General features: G+C 46.3%; 1 protein-coding gene across 1 annotated transcript; it reads right to left on the bottom strand.

Annotated features, from left to right (window-relative positions):
* Positions 1-4,125: 4,125 nt before the first annotated feature.
* On the bottom strand, positions 4,126-4,891 carry SCP2D1 (SCP2 sterol binding domain containing 1). Its single transcript, XM_045011945.1, has one exon. The coding sequence runs from the start codon at positions 4,736-4,738 to the stop codon at positions 4,223-4,225; it is 516 nt and encodes a 171-aa protein (XP_044867880.1). The 5' UTR covers positions 4,739-4,891; the 3' UTR covers positions 4,126-4,222.
* Between the last annotated feature and the right edge of the window lie 15,376 nt (positions 4,892-20,267).

Here is a 20,267-nt window from a genome sequence, read left to right as displayed (position 1 = left end):
TTCAGCAGGGAAGGCTCAGACCCTTGGATTTTATTCTTGTTGTCCTGCCAAACCATGAGGACCTCCCTGCTGCTTGCAGTGGCTTCTCTCTCCTCACAGAGGTTGGGTCTTGGTTTCTTGTTTGTGATGTCTGGTGCATCCACTTGAGGTGACTCCTTGCTGCACCTGGGATTCTGTCCCTTGAGAAAACTGACTAATGCTGCCACAGCTGGCAGGACACTCCCATCTGGATTCCAACTCACCCAACGGGGCTTGTTCTATTGGAAAAGCTTTGAGGCTGAAGGAGAATTCAGGGTTGTAAACACTCCAATGGGATTTCCCAGAAATGAAATGGTAACTGGTCAATGTTCCTTATATGTTAAAAAATCCTTACTTCTTCCAAAACATCAATGATCCGAAGCACCATTGCAACCCAGATTGCTAGCAAACTGGCCCATATCACCTCCTGGTTAAGAGCTTGAGCCCCATCCCATTAACTAAGGAGTGTGAAAAGGAGACCATAGCCAGGTGATACTGGGCCTCTAGACGATCTGGGGGGCCCTTCAGGCCTGAAACTCATAAGAACGGCCGTACCGGGTCACCCCTATGGTCCATCTAGCCCAGTATCCTGTCTCTGACAGTGGCCAATGCCAGATGCTTCAGAAGGAATGAACCAAACAGGGCTGTTTCAAGTGATTCATCCCTTGTCATCCAGTCCCAGCTTCTGGCACTCAGAGGTTTAGGGACACTCGGAGCATGGGGTTACATCCCTGACCACCCTGGCTAATTGCCATTGATGGACCCATCCTCCATGAACTTACCTAATTCTCTTTTGAAGCCATTTATACTTCTGGCCTTCACAACATCCCATGATAAACACATTTGGTGGGTGGGTTAGGTTCAGTTTAATACCCAAAAGTCCCTGGGTAAAATTTTCAAAAGTGCCTAAGTGACTTAGGAACCTAAGTCCCATTTTCAAATGTGATTTAAGCACTTTGGGTCAGATTTTCAAAGGTATTTAGCTGCTTAAATCTGCAGATAGGCATCTAGTGGGATTTTCAAAACCCCATAAACAGGTTAAACACCTAACTCCCATTGAAAATCCTTTTGAAAAATCCCACTGATCACCTATCTGCATCTTTAAGCACCTAAATACCTTTGAAAATCTCACCCTTAAGCACTTTTTAATATTTTACCCATTATTGTTATCTAAAGTATCCAAAACTCATAGCTTCACAGCACTGTCATGGAAATCTTACAAGTGCAGGAAATTCCACGACATTTTTATTGCTTCCAGTTTGTGCTCAAACTGGGAACTGGACCTGGAAACACCACAAGCAGCACTTTGAGGCACTTAGACTTCCTAGCAGAATCCTGAAATACATGAAAACTAACGAGACAGGTGGGGGAAGGGAACTGCACTATTTCAAGCCTCAAAAATACAGTTTGGCTCAGATTTGGGGTGAACGGTCCATTCTTTTACAATGAGGCAGGTCTCCTCCTTACTTGATATCTTGGAGTGAACTAAAGATCAGTGACATTCAGGCCAGTGTAAAGATGTGAATATCACACCAACCTCTAGCAAAGTTTCCAACGGGAATACCATGGAATGGCAGATTCTAACTTCTATACAGACACCACGAGCCTCATGAGCCTGAAGTGGGTATCGTAGCTAGAAGCAGACCCGTCCCCCCAAACTGGGACAAAGGTAAGAACAAGGAGTTCTTATGACAAATGTGTGTTTTGATTTAGGTTAGCCAGGACTACTAGGGAGGGTGACCAGAAACTCCAGAGGGTCCTTAGATAATAGGGCAACACCCTGAAACGTGGAATTCAGTAACACACACCTGAGCAGCAAAGGCTACATCTCAGCCTCCTGGGGGTTCAGAAGATCAGGAGTTTAGGTTCAGCTCATTACGGATTAGATTGTCACAGCCCATACTCTTCTTCGATGTGACTTACTTTTCACCGTGTGGATGGGGAATGGTGACTTGGAGTGGCAACTGTTCCTTGCTCTTCCCCAGGGGCAGCTACACTTATTCAATGCAGATTGAAACGTTACAGCAGAGCCCTGACTACCAAGGGCACCGGCCAGTCTGGATCTGAAGTTCCCCCAAAGTTCAGGGGAGCTGGATCATTGGGTTTGACTCAGGCCTATTGCCCATTACATTGCAAACAGCTTGCAACGTCATGTTCGGTAGAAAAAACAAGTCAAGCTACTCAGCCACACTGACAATTTTTGAATGGTTGTAACTCTCAGGATAAAGATCTAAGGCCCAGGTCCTCAAAGATATTTAGGGTCCTAAGTTAAGAGCCTAAATACTTTTGAGTATCTCAATAGTTTGCTTAGTGATAAACAAGACGTTAGGTTGCATTGAGAAGGGGAGGTGGAATAACAGTAACTGTTACCTAGCGCTGGGTGGAAATTTTTCATCAAAATACTTTGTTCAATGAAAAACGTAATTTCTGTTGAAATCAAAATGTTTTTTTAAAAGTGTCAATTTTTACAAAATTTTGTACAAAACGAAATGAAGCGTTTTGATAATATAACGTCTCGCTTCGGCATTTTCAGGGTGGAGCATTTCAATGTCTCATTTCAAAAAGACTTGGTGAAACAAAGTTCATCGTTGTTTATATGCTTTTTTAAAAGTTTAAAAGGTCAAAATCAGAATGAAACGTTTGGTTTTTATCAAAATCAAACATTTCAATCAACCCAATTTTTTTTTCAGAATTTCATTTCACAGGAAATTTTAAAAAAATGTTATTTGTTTTTGCTCCCTTTCAGAATAGAAAACATTTCAAAATCATGGAATTTCCCACAAAACCAAAAATCCAGCCCCTGCCCAGCTCTACTGTTATGGCACTGAAGGCAGTTAGATGTAGTGGTGAAAGCAAAAATCTGGGAGTCAGGATGTCTGAGTTCTAATCTCAGCTCTGCCCATGATTTGTAAATCACTACACTTGTCTATGTCTCAATCTGCCATGTATAAAATGCACACCTATCCTACAGGGGTGTTATGAGGACTCCGCAATTTAATGTGACAAGGGAAAAGTAACAGGAGATATGACAGAGATATATAAACTAATGACTGGCAGAGAGAAACCCAGGCAGGTGCTCCTAGTTCTCCTTTCCATCATGCAAGAACAAAATGATACTATGAAGGGGGGGAAATTAAAAGGATTTTTATACAAGAGCCCCTTAACCTGTGGAACCCACTGCTGCAAAATATTAAGGCAAGTAGTTTAGTAATTTTCAACAAAGGATTAGACATATGATAAGAATAGCATCTACATTTGCAGTAGTTAAGATAAAACAACATGGCCTATTAATCATTGCTTCACATATGACTGGGTTCAGACTTGGTCAGTGGTCAGGAATTGGCCAGTGTCAGAAAAAGAGCCCCGGGCCTGTTCAGCTACGGCAATTCCTCCATAAAAGCATCATACAAGGCAGCCAGTTGGACCTTTGAGCTCCCCAACCTTATGGAACACGCTTATTTTGGGGTGTTGTGTTGCGTAGCTTCCAGAACTCTGGGGAAGTCACGGCACTCATTGGCTTCTCCAACTAATGTTGAATACACCTTAATGAAATGTTCCAGGAGTGATCTCCCTATGTTTAGAGATTGTCCCGGGCTACATCTTCCCCTCAATTTTACTATTTACTGGTACCTGTCTCCCACACCTGCCTCCACAAACCCATGTGCAAGTGACCTCCCTCTGGTTAAAAATACTGGGCATAAGTCCCTCTTGAACATGTCTCAATGGGCCATATTCATCCCCCATGTTCAATGGAGTTACCCCAGTGCTGAATCTGGCACAGTGTCTCACCACTACTTTCCCATTTGGCCGTGGAGGAACATTGGAGGTTCAAAACCTTCTCTGAGCGGGTGACGACGGCAGAGCTCCCAGCCCCAGTTATCTTTGGAAGCTCAGGGTGTGAACCCTGCTCTCCTGAACTTCAGAGTGGCAGACACATACTTTCCTGAGACTGAAATGAAAAGCACTGTATGCATTCCATATGCTTGCTGCGGCTAAGCAAATGCATGCCGACAGGTTCCAGTGAGGACCAGTGAGAGACGTTGTGCATTATGCTATTAACTCCCAGTTTACTGTAACAATAATAATTGATCAAACAAATTAGCTGTAGATGTCTCCAAACTTGAATAGTAAGAATTTGCATTAAAATAGGATGTGCTTTTTTCAGTCTTCATTGTGAGCAACTTTGCTGTACGACAAAAGGAATTCAGTCTTGGCCGTTCTTGCCACCAGTAAGGCACAGTGCATCTCGGAGTTTAGCATGATTTTTAAGAATCATCTCCAGCTTCTGACCCAACATGATGTTGCCTCTTACCTTCAGCCTGCCAACAAAGAATGCCCTATGGGGCTTAATCTTGCCCAGGACCAACTGCATGAAGTCATGATCGGAAAGGGTGAAGATTGTGTCAGCAGGACAACGTGAAGCTCCTTGATAGATCTCTCCAGAGCCAGTCTTTAAGTCAAGAGTCCACTGCACCACCATCTTTCCATCTCTAGTGATGTCCCACTGAAATATGGCATTCACTTTCTTGACCAGCTGACTTCCCATTTCCTTGATGCAGCGACCGATTTCCTCAAATATAAGATCACTCTGGAGGCTGGCAGCTTTCCCTGAAGGTTTAGCAGAGGTGGATGTCAGAGTCACATAGGAGCCTGAGCCAGTAGCTTCTTCTGTCTCTTTGATCTTAGTCTGAAGGTACGTTTTCTTTCTTTCCTTCCACATCTCTCTTTGCAGATTTTCTGCAAACTACAATTTGACCTCAAGATACCAACAAGGAAATCGTTGTCTGATTTGTCTGTCTGCTGATTATTGTCCAGTACTTTTTTATGTCACTGTGTTTCCTTCATAAACCTTGCCTTCTGCTTTGGTATTAAAGGTATTATTTAAATTTTGTCAATAATGTGAAATCATTGTTGGGTGGTGGCATTGTGACATCAGAGGTAACCCAGCCAATCAGCATAAAGTATTAGTTCATTTGCATACTGTAGTTCTATTGGTTAATACTTTACAGTGTTAAAATTTGGGGAGGGTTGCATTTAATGTCACATTTCATGCTTTTTACTTAACAGCCATGATAATATCATTGTTGTGAAATAAGTTGGGGTTTCTTGTTGTTGTTGGCTAGCAATGAGGAATGTTTGTTATATGCTTAATACAGGAATACTGCATTTGTAACCGTGGTCTGTAGACTACACACAACCTGTATATGTTACAGGGTTAGACAATGTAGCAGCCACAGACGCTAAGTCTGAGTTTTTGTGACTGTCTTTAGCTCTTCGAAATGTGTGTGCATAGCCATCTTGAGATGTGTAAATGTAGCCTTTGTTACATGTCCCAGCATCTAATAACACAATTATATATTTTTTCACTAACTACAGTAACTTTAACTGGATCAGAACAAAACAGCATGAAAATGATACAGTGAACTGTTAGCACAGTGAGGAGGGTGTTTGTTACCTACAAACTATAGTCACTTCATTCTTGAGTCCAGCCTCCAACCAAGTCCAGCTGCAACAGTTGCCTGCTGACTTGTTTTTTGAGCTCTGCCAGTCCAGAATGATCCAAATTTTAAAGGCGCAGTAACCACACAAACTCACTATCTTAAAGCTCCATATGCCACAACCTTACTCCCAGTTTTCCTGTTCTGTATTTTACACATTTGCTAGAGGCAAGAAGTTTTTTAAATACTAATAACAACCCACAACATGACTCTTTAGACTACCCAGGTGCATTATCCTGTCGAAGGGTATGTCTATACTACAAGGGCTACAGCAGCACAGCTGCAGCTACACCGCTGCAGCACTATGCTGTAGACACGGGGCACTTCCATCGCTGTCGTAAATCCAGTCCCTCGAGAGGCGGTAGCTAGGCTGATGGAAGAATTCCTCCGTGGACCAAGCTACATCTACAATGGGGGCTAGGTTGACCTAACTATATCACACAAGGCACAAACTTTTTCACAGCCCTGAGTAACATAACTAGACTGACTTGGGTTTTAGGTGTAGCCCAAGTCTATGGTATTAATATGGCACCCATCTGAGGTCTCTGAGTGCCTCGCAATCTTTAATGATTCAGCCTCACCAAACCCCTGTGGGGTCTCTAGCTATGTATCCCAGGACTGTCTCAGTCAGAGGGACATTATTTTCACGATGTTTCAATGGGTAGTTTTTTTTATTCCAGTGGCGCTTATCTCTTCTTCAGATGGGAACTGAGCCACAGAGAGGCTAAATGACTTGCCAAAGGTCACACAGGAAGTCTGTGATTGACCAGGGAACTGAAACGGAGTCTTCTAAGTCCCAGGTCAGCACCCTAACTACTAGGCCATCCTTCCTTACTGAGCATTCACCAATCCTGCTAGGCCAGCCACAAGTTTTCACCCAGCTCTAGTTGTACGTGGATCTGGTTGCTTCGAAATTAGATGTTTTCTCATAGGCACAAGTGGGCCAGAGTTCTGTAGATTTTATGGGCCTCTTCGATCATCTAGTCTGACTTCCTCTATAACACAGGCCATAGAACTTCATCCACATGTGCATGTGCTATTCTGTAGGTCCATACATGGGCTTTGGTGCCCAGCTACACTTCAACTTACGATGTGTAGCCAACGCTGCATGGCAAAGGGAACTAAGGAGCTGATCGGTTCTGTGGAGAAGCGAGCTAGAGAAGCTGGAAATGAAAACGCAGATACTGTGAGAGTTTCTTCAGCAGGTCGCTCTCTGACTGAGCTGTAATGATTTGAGGGGATTTTAACTTTTACGCCAATCAGCTTTTTTCCTCTTCTCTTTTGAGTTTTAACACTGCACTGGATTCTCCTGGTGTGAAGCAATGGGTGGCTGACGCTGCAGTCGCACTTGGATGCTGCTTTCATAGAATCATAGAATCTCAGGCATGGACGGGACCTCAGGAGGTCATCTAGTCCAACCCCCTGCTCAAAGCAGGACCAAACCCAACTAAATCATCCCAGCCAGGGCTTTGTCAAGCCTGACCTTAAAAACCTCTAAGGAAGGAGATTCCACCACCTCCCTAGGTAACCCATTCCAGTTCTTCACCACCCTACTAGTGAAAAAGTTTTTCCTAATATCCAACCTAAACCTCCCCCTCTGCAACTTGAGACCATTACTACTTGTTCTGTCATCTTCTACCACTGAGAACAGTCTAGATCCATCCTCTTTGGAACCCCCTTTCAGATAGTTGAAAGCAGCTATCAAATCCCCCCTCATTCTTCTCTTCTGCAGGCTAAACAATCCCAGTTCCCTCAGCCTCTCCTCCTAAGTCATGTGCTCCAGCCCCCTAATCATTTTTGTTGCCCTCCGCTGGACTCCCTCCAATTTATCCACATCCTTCTTGTAGTGTGGGGCCCAAAACTGGACACAGTACTCCAGATGAGGCCTCACCAGTGCTGAGTAGAGGGGAATGATCACATCCCTCGATCTGCTGGAAATGCCCCTACTTATACAACCCAAAATGCCATTAGCCTTCTTGGCAACAAGGGCCCACTGTTGACTCATATTCAGCTTTGACCGTCTGATTGTGCCCGTATCCTGGTGAGGGAGCAAAGTAACTTTCCATTCGCAGACCAAAGCTTTATTTCTTTGAACATTCCCTTCCCCCAGCATCATGTTCTCTAGCTGGGTCTTCTCACTGGAAACTTGTCTCTCTTCCTAGCACAGACTTGAACGCTGCTGTAACTTAGTTAGACTTCACAGCAGCCTGTAGCGGAGCGAAGACTCACTGGCGTGGCGCCTCCTCCTGGCTGTCCAGGGAATTAGCTTTTCAGCCTCTGGAGGGCCCTCTTCGGGCTGGTGTCTCGCCTGCCGCTGGGCCCGTGTCCTTCCCAGACCTCGGGGCCCTTTGCCCAGGGGTTCTGCCCACCGCAATACCCCCTCTCTGGGTCTCCCCTCCTGGGGAACCCCCAACCCTCTAAACCCACCTTGCCTCAGTGGCTACTGCCAGTCATCGCCTAGCCCCCACTCCCTGGGGCAGACTGCAGTCTGTAAACCCCTCATCATCGGCAAGGGGGGCTGGGCCAGCTGCCTCTGCTTATCTCTGGGCTGCCCTTCTGCAGCCCCAGGACCTTGGTGGGCCCTTAACTCAGCCTGCAGCCTGGGGCTTTGCCAGGCTGGAGCTCCCTCTGCCCTTCCACAACACTGCTCCGCCCTAGGGACCCTCCTCAGCTGCCACGACAGCCAGGTCCTTCTCTCGCTGAGAAGCTAGAGAGAGTGTCTGTTTCTGGCCCACAGCCCTCTTCTAAGGGCCAGCTGCAGGGCGGGTGCAAGGGTGTTTCATGCTCCTCCCCGAGCTCTGTGGCAGCTCTCCGCCCCCCCTCCACCCTAAGGCGGCCCCCCACCGCAGCTCTCCACCCCACCTCCCCCCTGAAGCACCCTCCCCTGCAGCAGCTCCCCCCCTCCGCCCTGAGGCGCCCCCCCCATGATAGCTCCCCCGGCCCGGGGAGCCGTGTGGCAGCTCCCCACCCCAGTTCACCTCTGCTCCGCCTCCTCCCTGAGCACACCGTCACCGCTCCACTTCTCCCGCCTCCCAGGCTTGTGGCACCAATCAGCTGTTTGGCGCAGCAAGTCTGTGAGGGAGAGAAGCAGAGCGGGGTGGCGTGCTCAGGGGAGGAGGCGGAGCAGAGGTGAGCTGGGGCGGGAAGCGGTTCCCCTGCATGCCACGCCCCCCCTTACTTGCTGCAGGCAGCTCTCCCCGCACCCCCCTGCCTCAGGTCCCTCTGCCTAAATGCCGACGATGAGCGGGGTGGCTGAAGATCCGGCCGCCGCGGTCGCCGCCGAAGGACCTGAAATGCCGTCCCCCCAATTGCTAGTGCCCTAGGCAACCACCTAGGTTGCCTAATGGGTTGCACCGACCCTGGCCAGCTGGGCCCTGATTAAGCTGACCACAGCTGTGGCTGCTTCTCCAATCAGCGCTGCTTTAACCTTTCAGGCAGGAGCAGGGTGACCACCCTGCTACACAGCCCATTGGCCAACATATGGAATAGGGTAGCTCATCTGCGAGCCACCCTACAGTAACGCTCCAGCCCGTGCCATCTCCCAGCTGTAGCCTGATTTGAGGTGTGTAAGTAATGTTGATTTAATGTATCCACTTAATTTTAATTTTAAATTAACTAATTAAATAAAATTAAGTCCCAAGTAAATGATAGAGGGGTGGGGGGCGTGTTCCCCTCTCTTCCCTCGATGGCTTGTAGCTGATCAAGAGGTCTTTTCCCTCTGTCGGGACCTGCCAAAGAGCTGGAGATCTGAGGCAGATGGATCAGAGGTGCAGCCTGGGAGAGTTGTGGGGACTGAAGAACTATGAAAGTTCTGAGTTATTGCGGCCTCTTGGTGGCAATTAATACATATATTTATCAACTCCCCCGCCACCACTAGTGTGGGTCATCGGGCCCGATGCTACTGCTTATATCTTATCGGTACCATTTGTTACAACTTCAACTCCAACAAAGCCCCTTAAACAGGGGTTGTACCGTACGACTCAGGGGTTGTACCGTACGACTGGAGAATTGCTAACATAGTTCCTATTTTTAAGAAAGGGGAAAAAAACTATAGGTCTGTTAGTTTGACATCTGTAGTATGCAAGGTCTTGGAAAAAAATTTGAAGGAGAAAGTAGTTAAGGACATTGAGGTCAATGGTAATTGGGACAAAATACAACATGGTTTTACAAAAGGTAGATCGTGCCAAACCAACCTGATCTCCTTCTTTGAGAAGGTAACAGATTTTTTAGACAGAGGAAACACAGTGGATCTAATTTACCTCCCTTTCAGTAAGGCATTTGATACAGTTCCACGTGGGGAATTATTAGTTAAATTGAAAAAGATGGGGATCAATATGAAAATTGAAAGGTGGATAAGAAACTGGTTAAAGGGAGACTACAACGGGTCGTACTGAAAGGTGAACTGTCAGGCTGGAAGGAGGTTACTAGTGGAGTTCCTCAGGGATCAGTTTTGGGACCAATCTTATTTAATCTTTTTATTACTGACCTTGGCACAAAGTGGGACTGTGCTAATAAAGTTTGTGGATGACACAAAGCTGGGAGGTATTGCTAACACAGAGAAGGACCAGGATATCATACAGGAAGAGCTGGATGACCTTGTAAACTGGAGTAATAGTAATAGGATGAAATTTAATAGTGAAAAGTGCAAGGTCATGCATTTAGGGATTAATAACAAGAATTTTGGTTATAAATTGCGGATGAATCAGTTGGAAGTAACAGAGGAGGAGAAGGACCTCGGAGTATTGGTTGATCACAGGATGACTATGAGCCACCAATGTGATATGGCTGTTAAAAAAGCTAATGTGGTTTTAGGATGCATTAGGTGAGGTATGTCCAGCAAAGATAAGGAGGTGTTAGTACCATTATACAAGGCACTGGTGAGACCTCATCTGGAATACTGTGTGCAGTTCTGGTCTCCCATGTTTAAGAAGGATGAATTCAAACTGGAACAGGTACAGAGAAGGGCTACTAGGATGATCTGAGGAATGGAAAACCTATCTTATGAAAGGAGACTCAAAGAGCTTGGCTTGTTTAGCCTAACCAAAAGAAGGTCGAGGGGGGATATGATTGCTCTTTATAAATATATCAGAGGGATAAATATTAGGGAGGGAGAGGAATTATTTAAGCATAGTACCAATGTGGACACAAGAACAAATAGATATAAACTGGATACTAGGAAGTTTAGACTTGAAATTAGACGAAGGTTTCTAACCATTAGAGGAGTGAAGTTCTGGAACAGCCTTCCAAGGGGAGTAGTGGGGGCAAAAGACATATCTGCTTCAAGACTAAGCTTGATAAGTTTATGGAGGGGATGGTATGATGGGATAGCCTAATTTTGGCAATTAATTTGGCAATTCATCTTTGATTATCAGCAGGTAAGTATGCCCAATGGTCTGTGATGGGATGGGATCTGAGTTACTACAGAGAATTATTTCCTGGGTGCTGGCTGGTGAGTCTTGCCCACATGCTCAGGGTTTAACTGATCGCCATATTTGAGGTTGGGAAGGAATTTTCCTCCAGGGCAGATTGGCAGAGGCCCTGGAGGTTTTTCACCTTCCTCTGCAGCATGGGGCACAGGTCACTTGCTGGAGGATTCTCTGCAGCTTGAGGTCTTCAGACCACAATTTGAGGACTTCAATAACTCAGACATAGGTTAGGGGTTTGTTACAGGAGTGGGTGGGTGAGATTCTGTGGCCTGCGTTGTGCAGGAGGTCAGACTAGATGATCATAATGGTCCCTTCTGACCTTAAAGTCTATGAGTCTATAATTCACAGGCAAATGGCAGGATGCTGTATGGAGCTGGTTGTGTCTGCAGGAGAACCATGTGGTTCTCAGTTTCTAGGTGCCGGTCCTGATTCTTCATTTCTATGGTGGTGGGGGAACAAATGTAGTTATAAACCACCTCTTGTCAGAACAGCCAGGCAATGGCCAGGGCTGGAGCAGGAGCAGGCCCAGGGTGGTGCCGGAGCTGTCTGCCAGAACTACCAGGCAGCTGGGCATATCCCTGGCAAGGTAATAATATTGATCGGCTTGGAATCGCTGCTTTCATTAGGAACCTATATACCTACCACCTTAGGGTTACCTGGTTAGAGACTGGCTTGTGGATTAGCTGGACTCTTAGGACTCACAGGGAATTACCTCAGATGACTCCTCAAGCACGAAACACCTGTCACACTTCTGTGCTGCTTGTTTTCTGAGACCACGCGTGGGCTGGCCTCAGGGTTCACTCAACTTACTCTGTGCTTCCCCTGGGCCTGGGAAGCAGAGACTGGACATACTGCTGCACTGTGCTCCTGACATGTCTCCAATCCATCCATTACTCTGGCGGCAGGGAACGGAGCCAGTGTCAAGCCCGTATGCCATCTCTACCCCTGCCAGGGAGGGCCCCTGTGGTTTCAAACCTCCTTACGCTGCCAGAGCCCTGTAAAAGGGGCCTCGTGTAGCTGAGACTCTGGCCCTGTGTGTGTACAAAGAGGGGGGTGACAGTCATTCCACACAGGCCAGGGTTTTCCTCACCACAGAAACTCACTGCCATGTGCCTTCCATGGCAGTGTAGACATCCCCTAAGAACGTCTGTCTGTTGCAGGGAAGAGTTCTAATACCCCTCGGGTGGTGAACAGATGATGAAAGCCATGACTATTGTAGCTGTTATGATGCGAGATGCTAATGGCTATCGTGGTGGGCGGGACGGGTGTGTTAGATCCAAAGACAATAATAGACCTCATTAAGGAAGGCCAGTTAAATTAGGTTACACCGTGCTGCGGTGGGGATGAGCATCCCCATGGAAAAGGGCCCATGGCAGCCTAGCAACCTCCTCGCTCCTCCTTTTATGAATGAACATCTGTGCTGATCGTAATGGTGGCCGGATAATTAGGGCTGCTTGGATTCCCCGCTATATGCAATTTGATTTGATTGCTGACTCTTTTCGAATTTTGGTCTTTGTGGCATTTGTCTGACTGTGACAGCGTCCCTAATTGCAACTTCCTGGCTGTATTTGCAGTATTTCTTAATGACCGCCTCTCACACGCCTGCCCAATCCCCTGTGGCTGCTTTCGGCAAGGTTTGCAGCTCACTTTTTCACCGTGGCAACCACTGCTAACTCAAAAGGAGTTCATTGTGGCCTGGTTTTGAAGCCTTTCGCTTTTAGGCCCAAATCCTGAAAGGTTTTTAGCACCTAATGCCCATTGATATCAATGGGAGCCAGGCACCTTTGAGGCTCTGGACCTTACCTCTTGTATGAGACCTTTCACAGGGTGAGCTGGCCCTTTAAGAGGGTTAGGGCCTCAGCCTCGCCTACGCCAAGCATAGGTTGCCTCCCCGGGGAAAGGGAACGCACCCAGTGGTCATACAATAAGAGCATGTGAGTCAGAGCTAGGCCTGCTGGGAGATATAACAGGCAGCCTGAGGCTAGGTAGAGAGGAATAAGGGAATAGAACTGCTGGGAGATTTTCCACTAGAACAGCTGAAGAAGAACTATTGGAAAATGCCGGTGTGATTAAACTGAACTGTTTTGCAGGAGCGCATGGAGTCCATCAAAATGTTGGATGGGGAAATTATTGAAATGTTTTATTTTGACTTTTGTGATACTGTGCACAAATCAGAATACAACCGTTGAAATGAAGTGTTTCGCTGAGGTTGAAATGAAATATTTTGGGGCTTATTTTGATTTGCAAAAAAAAAAAAATCTGAGGCTTCGACTTTTTGTCCTTGTTTGGCTTGGGATGAAATCGGACTTCGAAATCTCAGTTTCCTGCAGGGTGCAAATTCTGGTTTTTAACTTGCTATACAGGTAAGCTTCTGCAGGAGCCCCTGCAGCAGGGGAAAGGATCCGGCTTATCTGTTTGATTTACGTGGAACTGTTTTCACTTGGAGAAAATAAAATTCAATCCTGAAGCAAAGGAACTAAAATCTTGGTGCAGTGTTATTCGATACAAGGGCTGGTACCTAGACCTTATCTCATCTGACACTTTTTAAAAGGCATTCTTAAATAAGAACAGCTATTGCCAGGTTGAACTAAACAGCTCAATTGGTGACAATAATGTAGGCCCCATTTCTGCAAACACTCATGTGCATCACATCAAGCATCTGAGTAACCCTACTGATGTCAGTGGGACCATGCACAGTGCTTGAAGTGAAGCATGTGAGTAAGATGATGTTGTGGTATAACTGTTGCTCCCTCATCACAGGGACTCTGGAGCACTGCACTCACCCAGCTGACTGGGAACAGTCCCGGCTTGAAACCCCAGTTTAAAAAAATGACATGAAATCTTCTTAAGAAAGCGTCTTTTTTTACATTTTGAAATTTTACAAAAGTAAAATTGCCCCGTTCTGGAGCTGGCTAAAGATCAGACCAAACCCTGACAAAAACTTTTGGTCAAAAGCTGAATCTTTGAGAAATCTCATTGAAAAATCAAAATGGGAAAAATTTCAACCGGCTCTAGCCCTTGGTACCGTTCCAGGCAGCTAATGGCCCAGGAAAGCAAGATCACAGCCTCTCAGGCTCGACGCCCTACCTCTGTAGCCTTCCCCAGCTCCCTGCCCTGTTTCTGCCTTTTTAGGGCGTCCTCAGTTCCCCTTGTGGATCCTGTCAGAGGTAGCTGGGCCCCTAACCCCTTCTGAGAGCCAGCTACCCTCTGACACATGCCAATAGCTGGCAACCAGCATGCTCCTCCCAGGGCAACCCAGATACCCTGCCTCTGTGAATCACCCATCACCAACACTCCAAGTGACAGAGAACCTTCCCTTGATGCTGACTAGAGTCCTGTGGAGTAAGAGACGAGCATCACAGATTACACAGCTCTCTGCTCAACTATTATTGCTCAGCAGATTCATCGCAGACAAATCGGAGCCTGGCTTCTTATTGTGTAATTCTTTGCTTGCAACGTTCCAGGCTGTTTAAACTTTACTCTGATATGTTAGGTGGGTAGAGCTGGTCAAAAGTTTTCTGACAGAACAGTTTTCCCTCCAAAAATGCCATTTCATCAAAATCAAAACGTTCCCCCAGGGAACGTGTTGCTTTCGAAGGAATTTTGTTTTGAAAACCTCTGAATGAAGTGTTAAGGTCAAAACACTTTGACCATACTGGAATGGGACATTTTGATTTTCATTTCGAATTCACATTGTTTGGAAATGTTATAGTCTAATATAAAAGTCAAAACATTTCAACTGCATCAAAAGAAAATGTTTCAGTTGACCCCAAACTTTTTTTGTTGTTGCTGTTCCATTTTGGAACAAAGGCAGATTTCGAAATGTTGGCAATTCCAGTTCTTGATCAGCTCCAATTCTGGAATTTTGTTTTGTTTATTAGCTTTGAACTTCTTAAATTGTCTCCTTCTGCTCAGCATTTCTCAGTATCTTCCCCTTTCCCCTCCTTTTTGTTTATACAAATTCTTGTACTGTGCAAACTCTTCTTGTGTTCTCTGTACATTTTTAGCCTCTCCATATTGTCCTTTTAAGTTACTCTGAAGATTTTCATTAGCTTCAGTGGGCTTTGAATGAGTACACCCATGAGTTATGCAGAACATTCAAATTACTGCAGTTGGAACCTTTCTACCACTGCACAAAATCATCTGGTTTGCTATGTTACATATCTGACAGCAAAGTTAACAAATTGTTAGAGTGTCTTGGAACACTAAATCAATCCTGTCCTGGCAGTGCTCAACTTATTAGCATAAATCTGACTGCCTCAGAAGAGATAGTACTAATAGTGTGTTAAAACACTATGTAAAATTGCTTGTCTATGAATACTGCGGTTCTTTTTGGGGGTCTTCCATACAGACTCACTGCCATGGGTGGGAACCTACAGGTATTCTCATTGAACTACATTAATGATAAGCAACCTTTCTTTTTAAGATCTTCAGTCTGTTGTACTTTATAGTGAGCAGTGTTTGTGAATCTTCAGCATGCGTTATGTAACAACACAAGTGGGGAAGATAAGTATGAACTGAATTGAGGACTGCTGGATCTAAGAGCATGAGCTGCTACTGCTTGAGCTGATTACTCTGTTAGTAGGAAGTAGAACCAGATTGAGCATTGGCCTGCTAAAGCCAGGATTGTGAGTTCAATCCTTGAGGGGGCCACTTAGGGATCTGGGGCAAAAATCAGTACTTGGTCCTGCTAGTGAAGGCAGGGGGCTGGACTCAATGACCCTTCAGGGTCCCTTCCAGTTCTAGGAGATAGGATATCTCCATTTATATGATATAGACCAGCTGCTAAGAGACAGAGTCTCATACTGTGTTAATGGGGGTTACAGTTACTAAAAATGGGTTGCAGTGGGATTTATGGATTTTTTTCAAAATATGTTCATGCCATAATGGTGTGTCCTTGTATAACTCCTCCTGTTGTCTTTCCTCAAGTCAGACGCCAGAAGATTAACACAGTACAAATTGAGGACATGGTGGATAGAACATAAGCTGTGTGTGCGCCTTCCTCCTGGTCATGGACCATGCTGTTATATATCATTTAAAATTCTCAGCATGCTTCTTCTCATTGTACATTTTGGATAAGAGGTGGAGGGGCTGCTCATCTTAACACTTTTTAGACGTGGACCCTCAGTTTTTTCAGAAGTTTGTTTTGTAAGCAAAAGGAGTGGGGGAGTCATGAATGAGATGGCACCTAAACAACCATCAGGAGGACGTGAATAAACACATTCAAACTATCATCTCTGCTGCCTATCAATATCCTTAAATGGCTGTTTGATGGGGGTGGGAGCTCCCAGGCACAGAGGGATGAGAAGGGCTAGGAGAGAACATCCTGACAGATCATTTTTTTCTCCCATCTAACAAGATGCAGGAAGACATTTAATTGGATTTGCCAAACCTGGAAACTGCTGGACCTGACTCTTCAAACAAGCTATCAGTGAGTTTTATTTCCTAGAGGCCACCTGGAACCGAGCATGTCTGATGACGCCAATTAGGCTGATAGAGTTATCAAGCCATGCCATAAAGGAGAGCTCTGCAGACCTGCTTCCTTGCAGGCTGAGCTAAGAAGCAGTTTGGAGTGTTTCCTTGGCACGAAATTGCTGGGTGGCAATGCTATCGGAGGGGTTAGCTGTGGAGGCTTTAGAATGGTGACGTGCAGGAGCGACAGCTCCCTTTTGGGTAGCAGGCATGACAGATAGAGGGCCCAGCTGTATGTTTTATTCTCCAGCAGAAGTTTAGCCAAATGCTGATGAATTTTCCCTGGGATACATCCATTCTTTACTTAATCAGTAACGGGGCTATATTTTAGGGGTACCCCAGTGCCCGGAGACACTGTAGCAGACACTACAACAAATTGTGAAAACTGGGTGATTGGGTGTGTTCCTGCCCGGGATGGCCCAGGGTGACAATCACATTCCTGGCACACTGCAATGGACTAACCAGGGACTGTGGAGTGAGACCAATGTTGAATGCTTTGGGAAAATCCCACCCTACCATAGTTCAGACATGGAAGGATTTCACTGCTCTCCATCACAGTCTGGAAATGAGACACACTGTTCTCAAAGGGTAACTTTCACTTGCATCCTCTAAAACGTTCCCTTTCTAAGCGGTGAGTCAGTTGAAATACACAGTTCTGCCAGTGCTGGACAGGACCTGGGCTTGCAGAGTGACGCAAAAGCCAAAGTTTTCAAACACAGCGGCGTAAAGCTAGACTCCCAAATCCTTATTTAGGTGCCAGAGTAAGTTGCTGGAGTTTTCAGAAGTGCTGAGCAGCCAGCTCCCATGGAAGTAAAATCAGGCTGTTGGACACTGACAGCACAAGAAAGAGCATGATAATGATCCCCTAGAGTTAATCCCGTTACTTCCCACCTTACTGTTAAGGAGGCTGACCAGGTGAAAAGAACTGGAGACAGCTGAAACTGCCTTGGAGGATTCGACACTGGAAGGAAGGAAGACGTTTCTCTCCTAGAGGTCTGTGTCTCAGTAGTTAGGCTCTCCCATTTCCAGCAAAAGCCCTTTAATTCTATAGCTCTGACCTATCATGCCTTATAAAGCCAACCTAGCCCAGATAATACTGTTGCCCCTTTTTGACCTGAGCAGCGAATTAAATTTCAGGGCCGTGGGGATGTTCCAGCTGGAAGCAGAAATTGAGGGAGTCTGGTACTGTCTTCGATGCAGTCTTGTTCATTTACAAGGAATGTACAAAATCCTGCTTCTGCGAACACAGGTGGAACCGAGAACCAAAGGGAGCAGTTTCTTAGCTCACAGCCCCAAGCCTCTTTAGCCAACACCAGCTCTCTTTCCAGATTTCTCCAGGGTCAGACTGTGCTCACAGGCTGCTGCTTGGCTTGCTTCCTCTTCTGCTCCTCTCAGGTTCTCAGCGTTCAACTGGACTGTTTCCTTTAAGTTTTGCATTATTGCGAATTTCCCTTCTTTTAACAAACTGAGTGTCTCAGTTTTTCTAATCATTCAATATGGTCACGAACCAGATTAGAATCTCCTCTCTCCTCGCACACATTCGACACGGAGCTGGACTTACAGAGCTCATGGCAATCAGCTTCCGTCTTCCTCACTAGTGGTTGATTCCTCTTGCAGAGAACTGCTGAAAGGAAAGATTCAAGTTCCCTGGGCTATTTCCCCAGCCTCTCAGAGTGTTTTTTGGCTCCTTTCACTGATCTTGCTCTGCGAGTCCACATCCAACTAAGCATCTATAAACTGGTCCATCACCAGTTTATCTTGGAAGGCCCTGTTGGTATCTGGGTACACCAGGAATACAAGCCCCCAGAGGTCCTCTGCCAGTTCAGGTGGGGTTTCTTTTTCCCAGCTCTTCTAGGTCTTAGCTGTGCTCTGGCCCACTCAGATTGAGGTCTAGCTCCAAACCACATATCAAGGGCTTTTGCACCAGGCCTGGATAACTGTCAGTTTACTGGGGGTAAGTCTACAGCACCGTCAGAGCTGGGCCAACCTGGCTACTAGTAACCCTCCTTTCTGTCCATCTTCCCAGCCATTCATTTGAGCTATAATGTTGAATTGAGACAAATAAGCCTCCCAGGGAGTTTTACCCTGAAAGGTTTTGCATAATTTGGACTGGGACAACCTGATCTCTCCCCTCTGGGCCTCTGTGGGTCACAAGCAGGGTAGAAAACGGGCATCAATGCCTGGTCTTACCCAGGCCTTCTGGCTGGTTCAATTCCTCATCCGGGAGGCTGCCTTCAGCTGTGCTCTGTGACCCTTTCATTTCCTTCTAGAGCTGGATTTTCAGCTCCTTAAGTCCTTGCTGCAAGTCATCTTGGTTAGCAAGTTTCAGACTGGCCAAAGCCTGTTTGGTCTCCACTGTTCCATGGAAAATCTCCGCTCTGTGGCAGTCAGATTGCTGGTCCTGTCATCAATCTATTTTACTATTCCAGCCTGGGTGTGCTGCAGCTGGGTTTCCCAATTTGTCCTTGCTGCTCTAACAGGACTCTCATCTCGATCTGCAGTTCTGTCTGAGCCCTTTCTGAAAAACCTCCAGCTCTTATTTTAGATCTTATTTTAAATCCTGCTGGCCAGTCCTGATTTCTGCAAGCACCTCCAATATTTGCTCCGTCTTGGTTTGACGGGTACACCAGCTCACAATTTCTCTCCTTGGAAACTAAGTCCCACCACTAACAACAGTGTTGCTGCTTTTTGGCCTGAGTGGCTAGTCAAATTTCGGGGCCCAGCTGGAAGTAGAAATTGATGGAGTCTGGGATTCTCTTGGATGCAATCTTGTTTATTTACAAGGAACGTACCAAGTCCTGCTTCTCTGAATGCAGGAGGACCCAAGAACCAGGAGCAGCTTTAGCCATTTTACTGGCAGGGGGAGGGGAAACCATTTTCAGTGCCCCCCTCCCAGGCTCACCGCACAGCAGTCCAGCACCCCCTGGAAGTTGGGGCCCGGGGCAAGTGCCCTACTTGCCTGCCCTGCCAAGAATCAAAGGGAGCAGTTTCTTAGATTACAGTCCCAGGCCTCTTTACGCAACACCAGACCCCAAATCTCGCTCTCTCTAGCTTTTTCCAGGGGCTACCATGCGTACAGGCTGCTGCTGGGCTTTCTTCCCCCTTTGAGTCTCTCTTCTATTCCTCTCAGTTTCTGTGTTCCCCCATATACACAGACCTGCTCACAATACCCAGTGGAACCCCCCTGCCCACAGGGTGCTAGTCTCTCAGCAGAGTCTATTACGCCTTGCTTTAGGTGTGGCCCCTTAAGTGTTACTTACAGCTCTCTTACGTGAAGCGGTTTGGGATCCAAGCAGTGCCCGGTACCTTGCACCGTAACAGTACCTTTCAGTAGGAAGCGACGCGATGGATCTTCATTCCAAGGTTAAAATGTTACACCTTCTTGGCCTGGAGCAATAGCTGGGAGATAAAGTCTGTCAGAGATCTCATAAAAGCAATCAGTGCTCAGCCAATGGCCCATGACAAAGTCTGTCTGGTCAGGATGATCCTATAGTCAGGTGATACTTCATGATCTAATAAACCCAGTAGAGGAACCTAGCAGGGGGTTAATCGTCTTTTAAAAGAACAACTGAAATGAGGCGCCTGCAAAAACCACAGGAACTCATTAGCCACTGCCCTTGTGCCATTGTTAATCCGGTAGCACTTTGTACTCACAACACAGCAAGGTGCCAGGTAGTGGAGAAACTGGCCCGCAGTGAGATAGTGCCTGTATTAAGCTGTATTAAATAGTGTATCAAATACTGACGGTCAAATCCTCAGTGGGGGTGAGTCGGCAGCGCCCCACTGAAGTCATTGGAGCCTCATTGAATTATAGCAGCTGAGGAGCAGACCCAAGTATTTCCTCCAAAATGGC

The sequence above is a fragment of the Mauremys mutica genome, chromosome 3 (assembly GCF_020497125.1).
Source record: "Mauremys mutica isolate MM-2020 ecotype Southern chromosome 3, ASM2049712v1, whole genome shotgun sequence".
NCBI lineage: Eukaryota > Metazoa > Chordata > Testudines > Geoemydidae > Mauremys > Mauremys mutica.
Note: the sequence above shows the minus strand (reverse complement) of the source record. Positions and strands in the feature narration are given on the sequence as shown.

Excerpts from the sequence above, each read along its gene's own strand:
- SCP2D1 (XM_045011945.1), bottom strand. The coding sequence starts at position 4,738 with ATGTGGAAGGAAAGAAAGAAAACGTACCTTCAGACTAAGATCAAAGAG.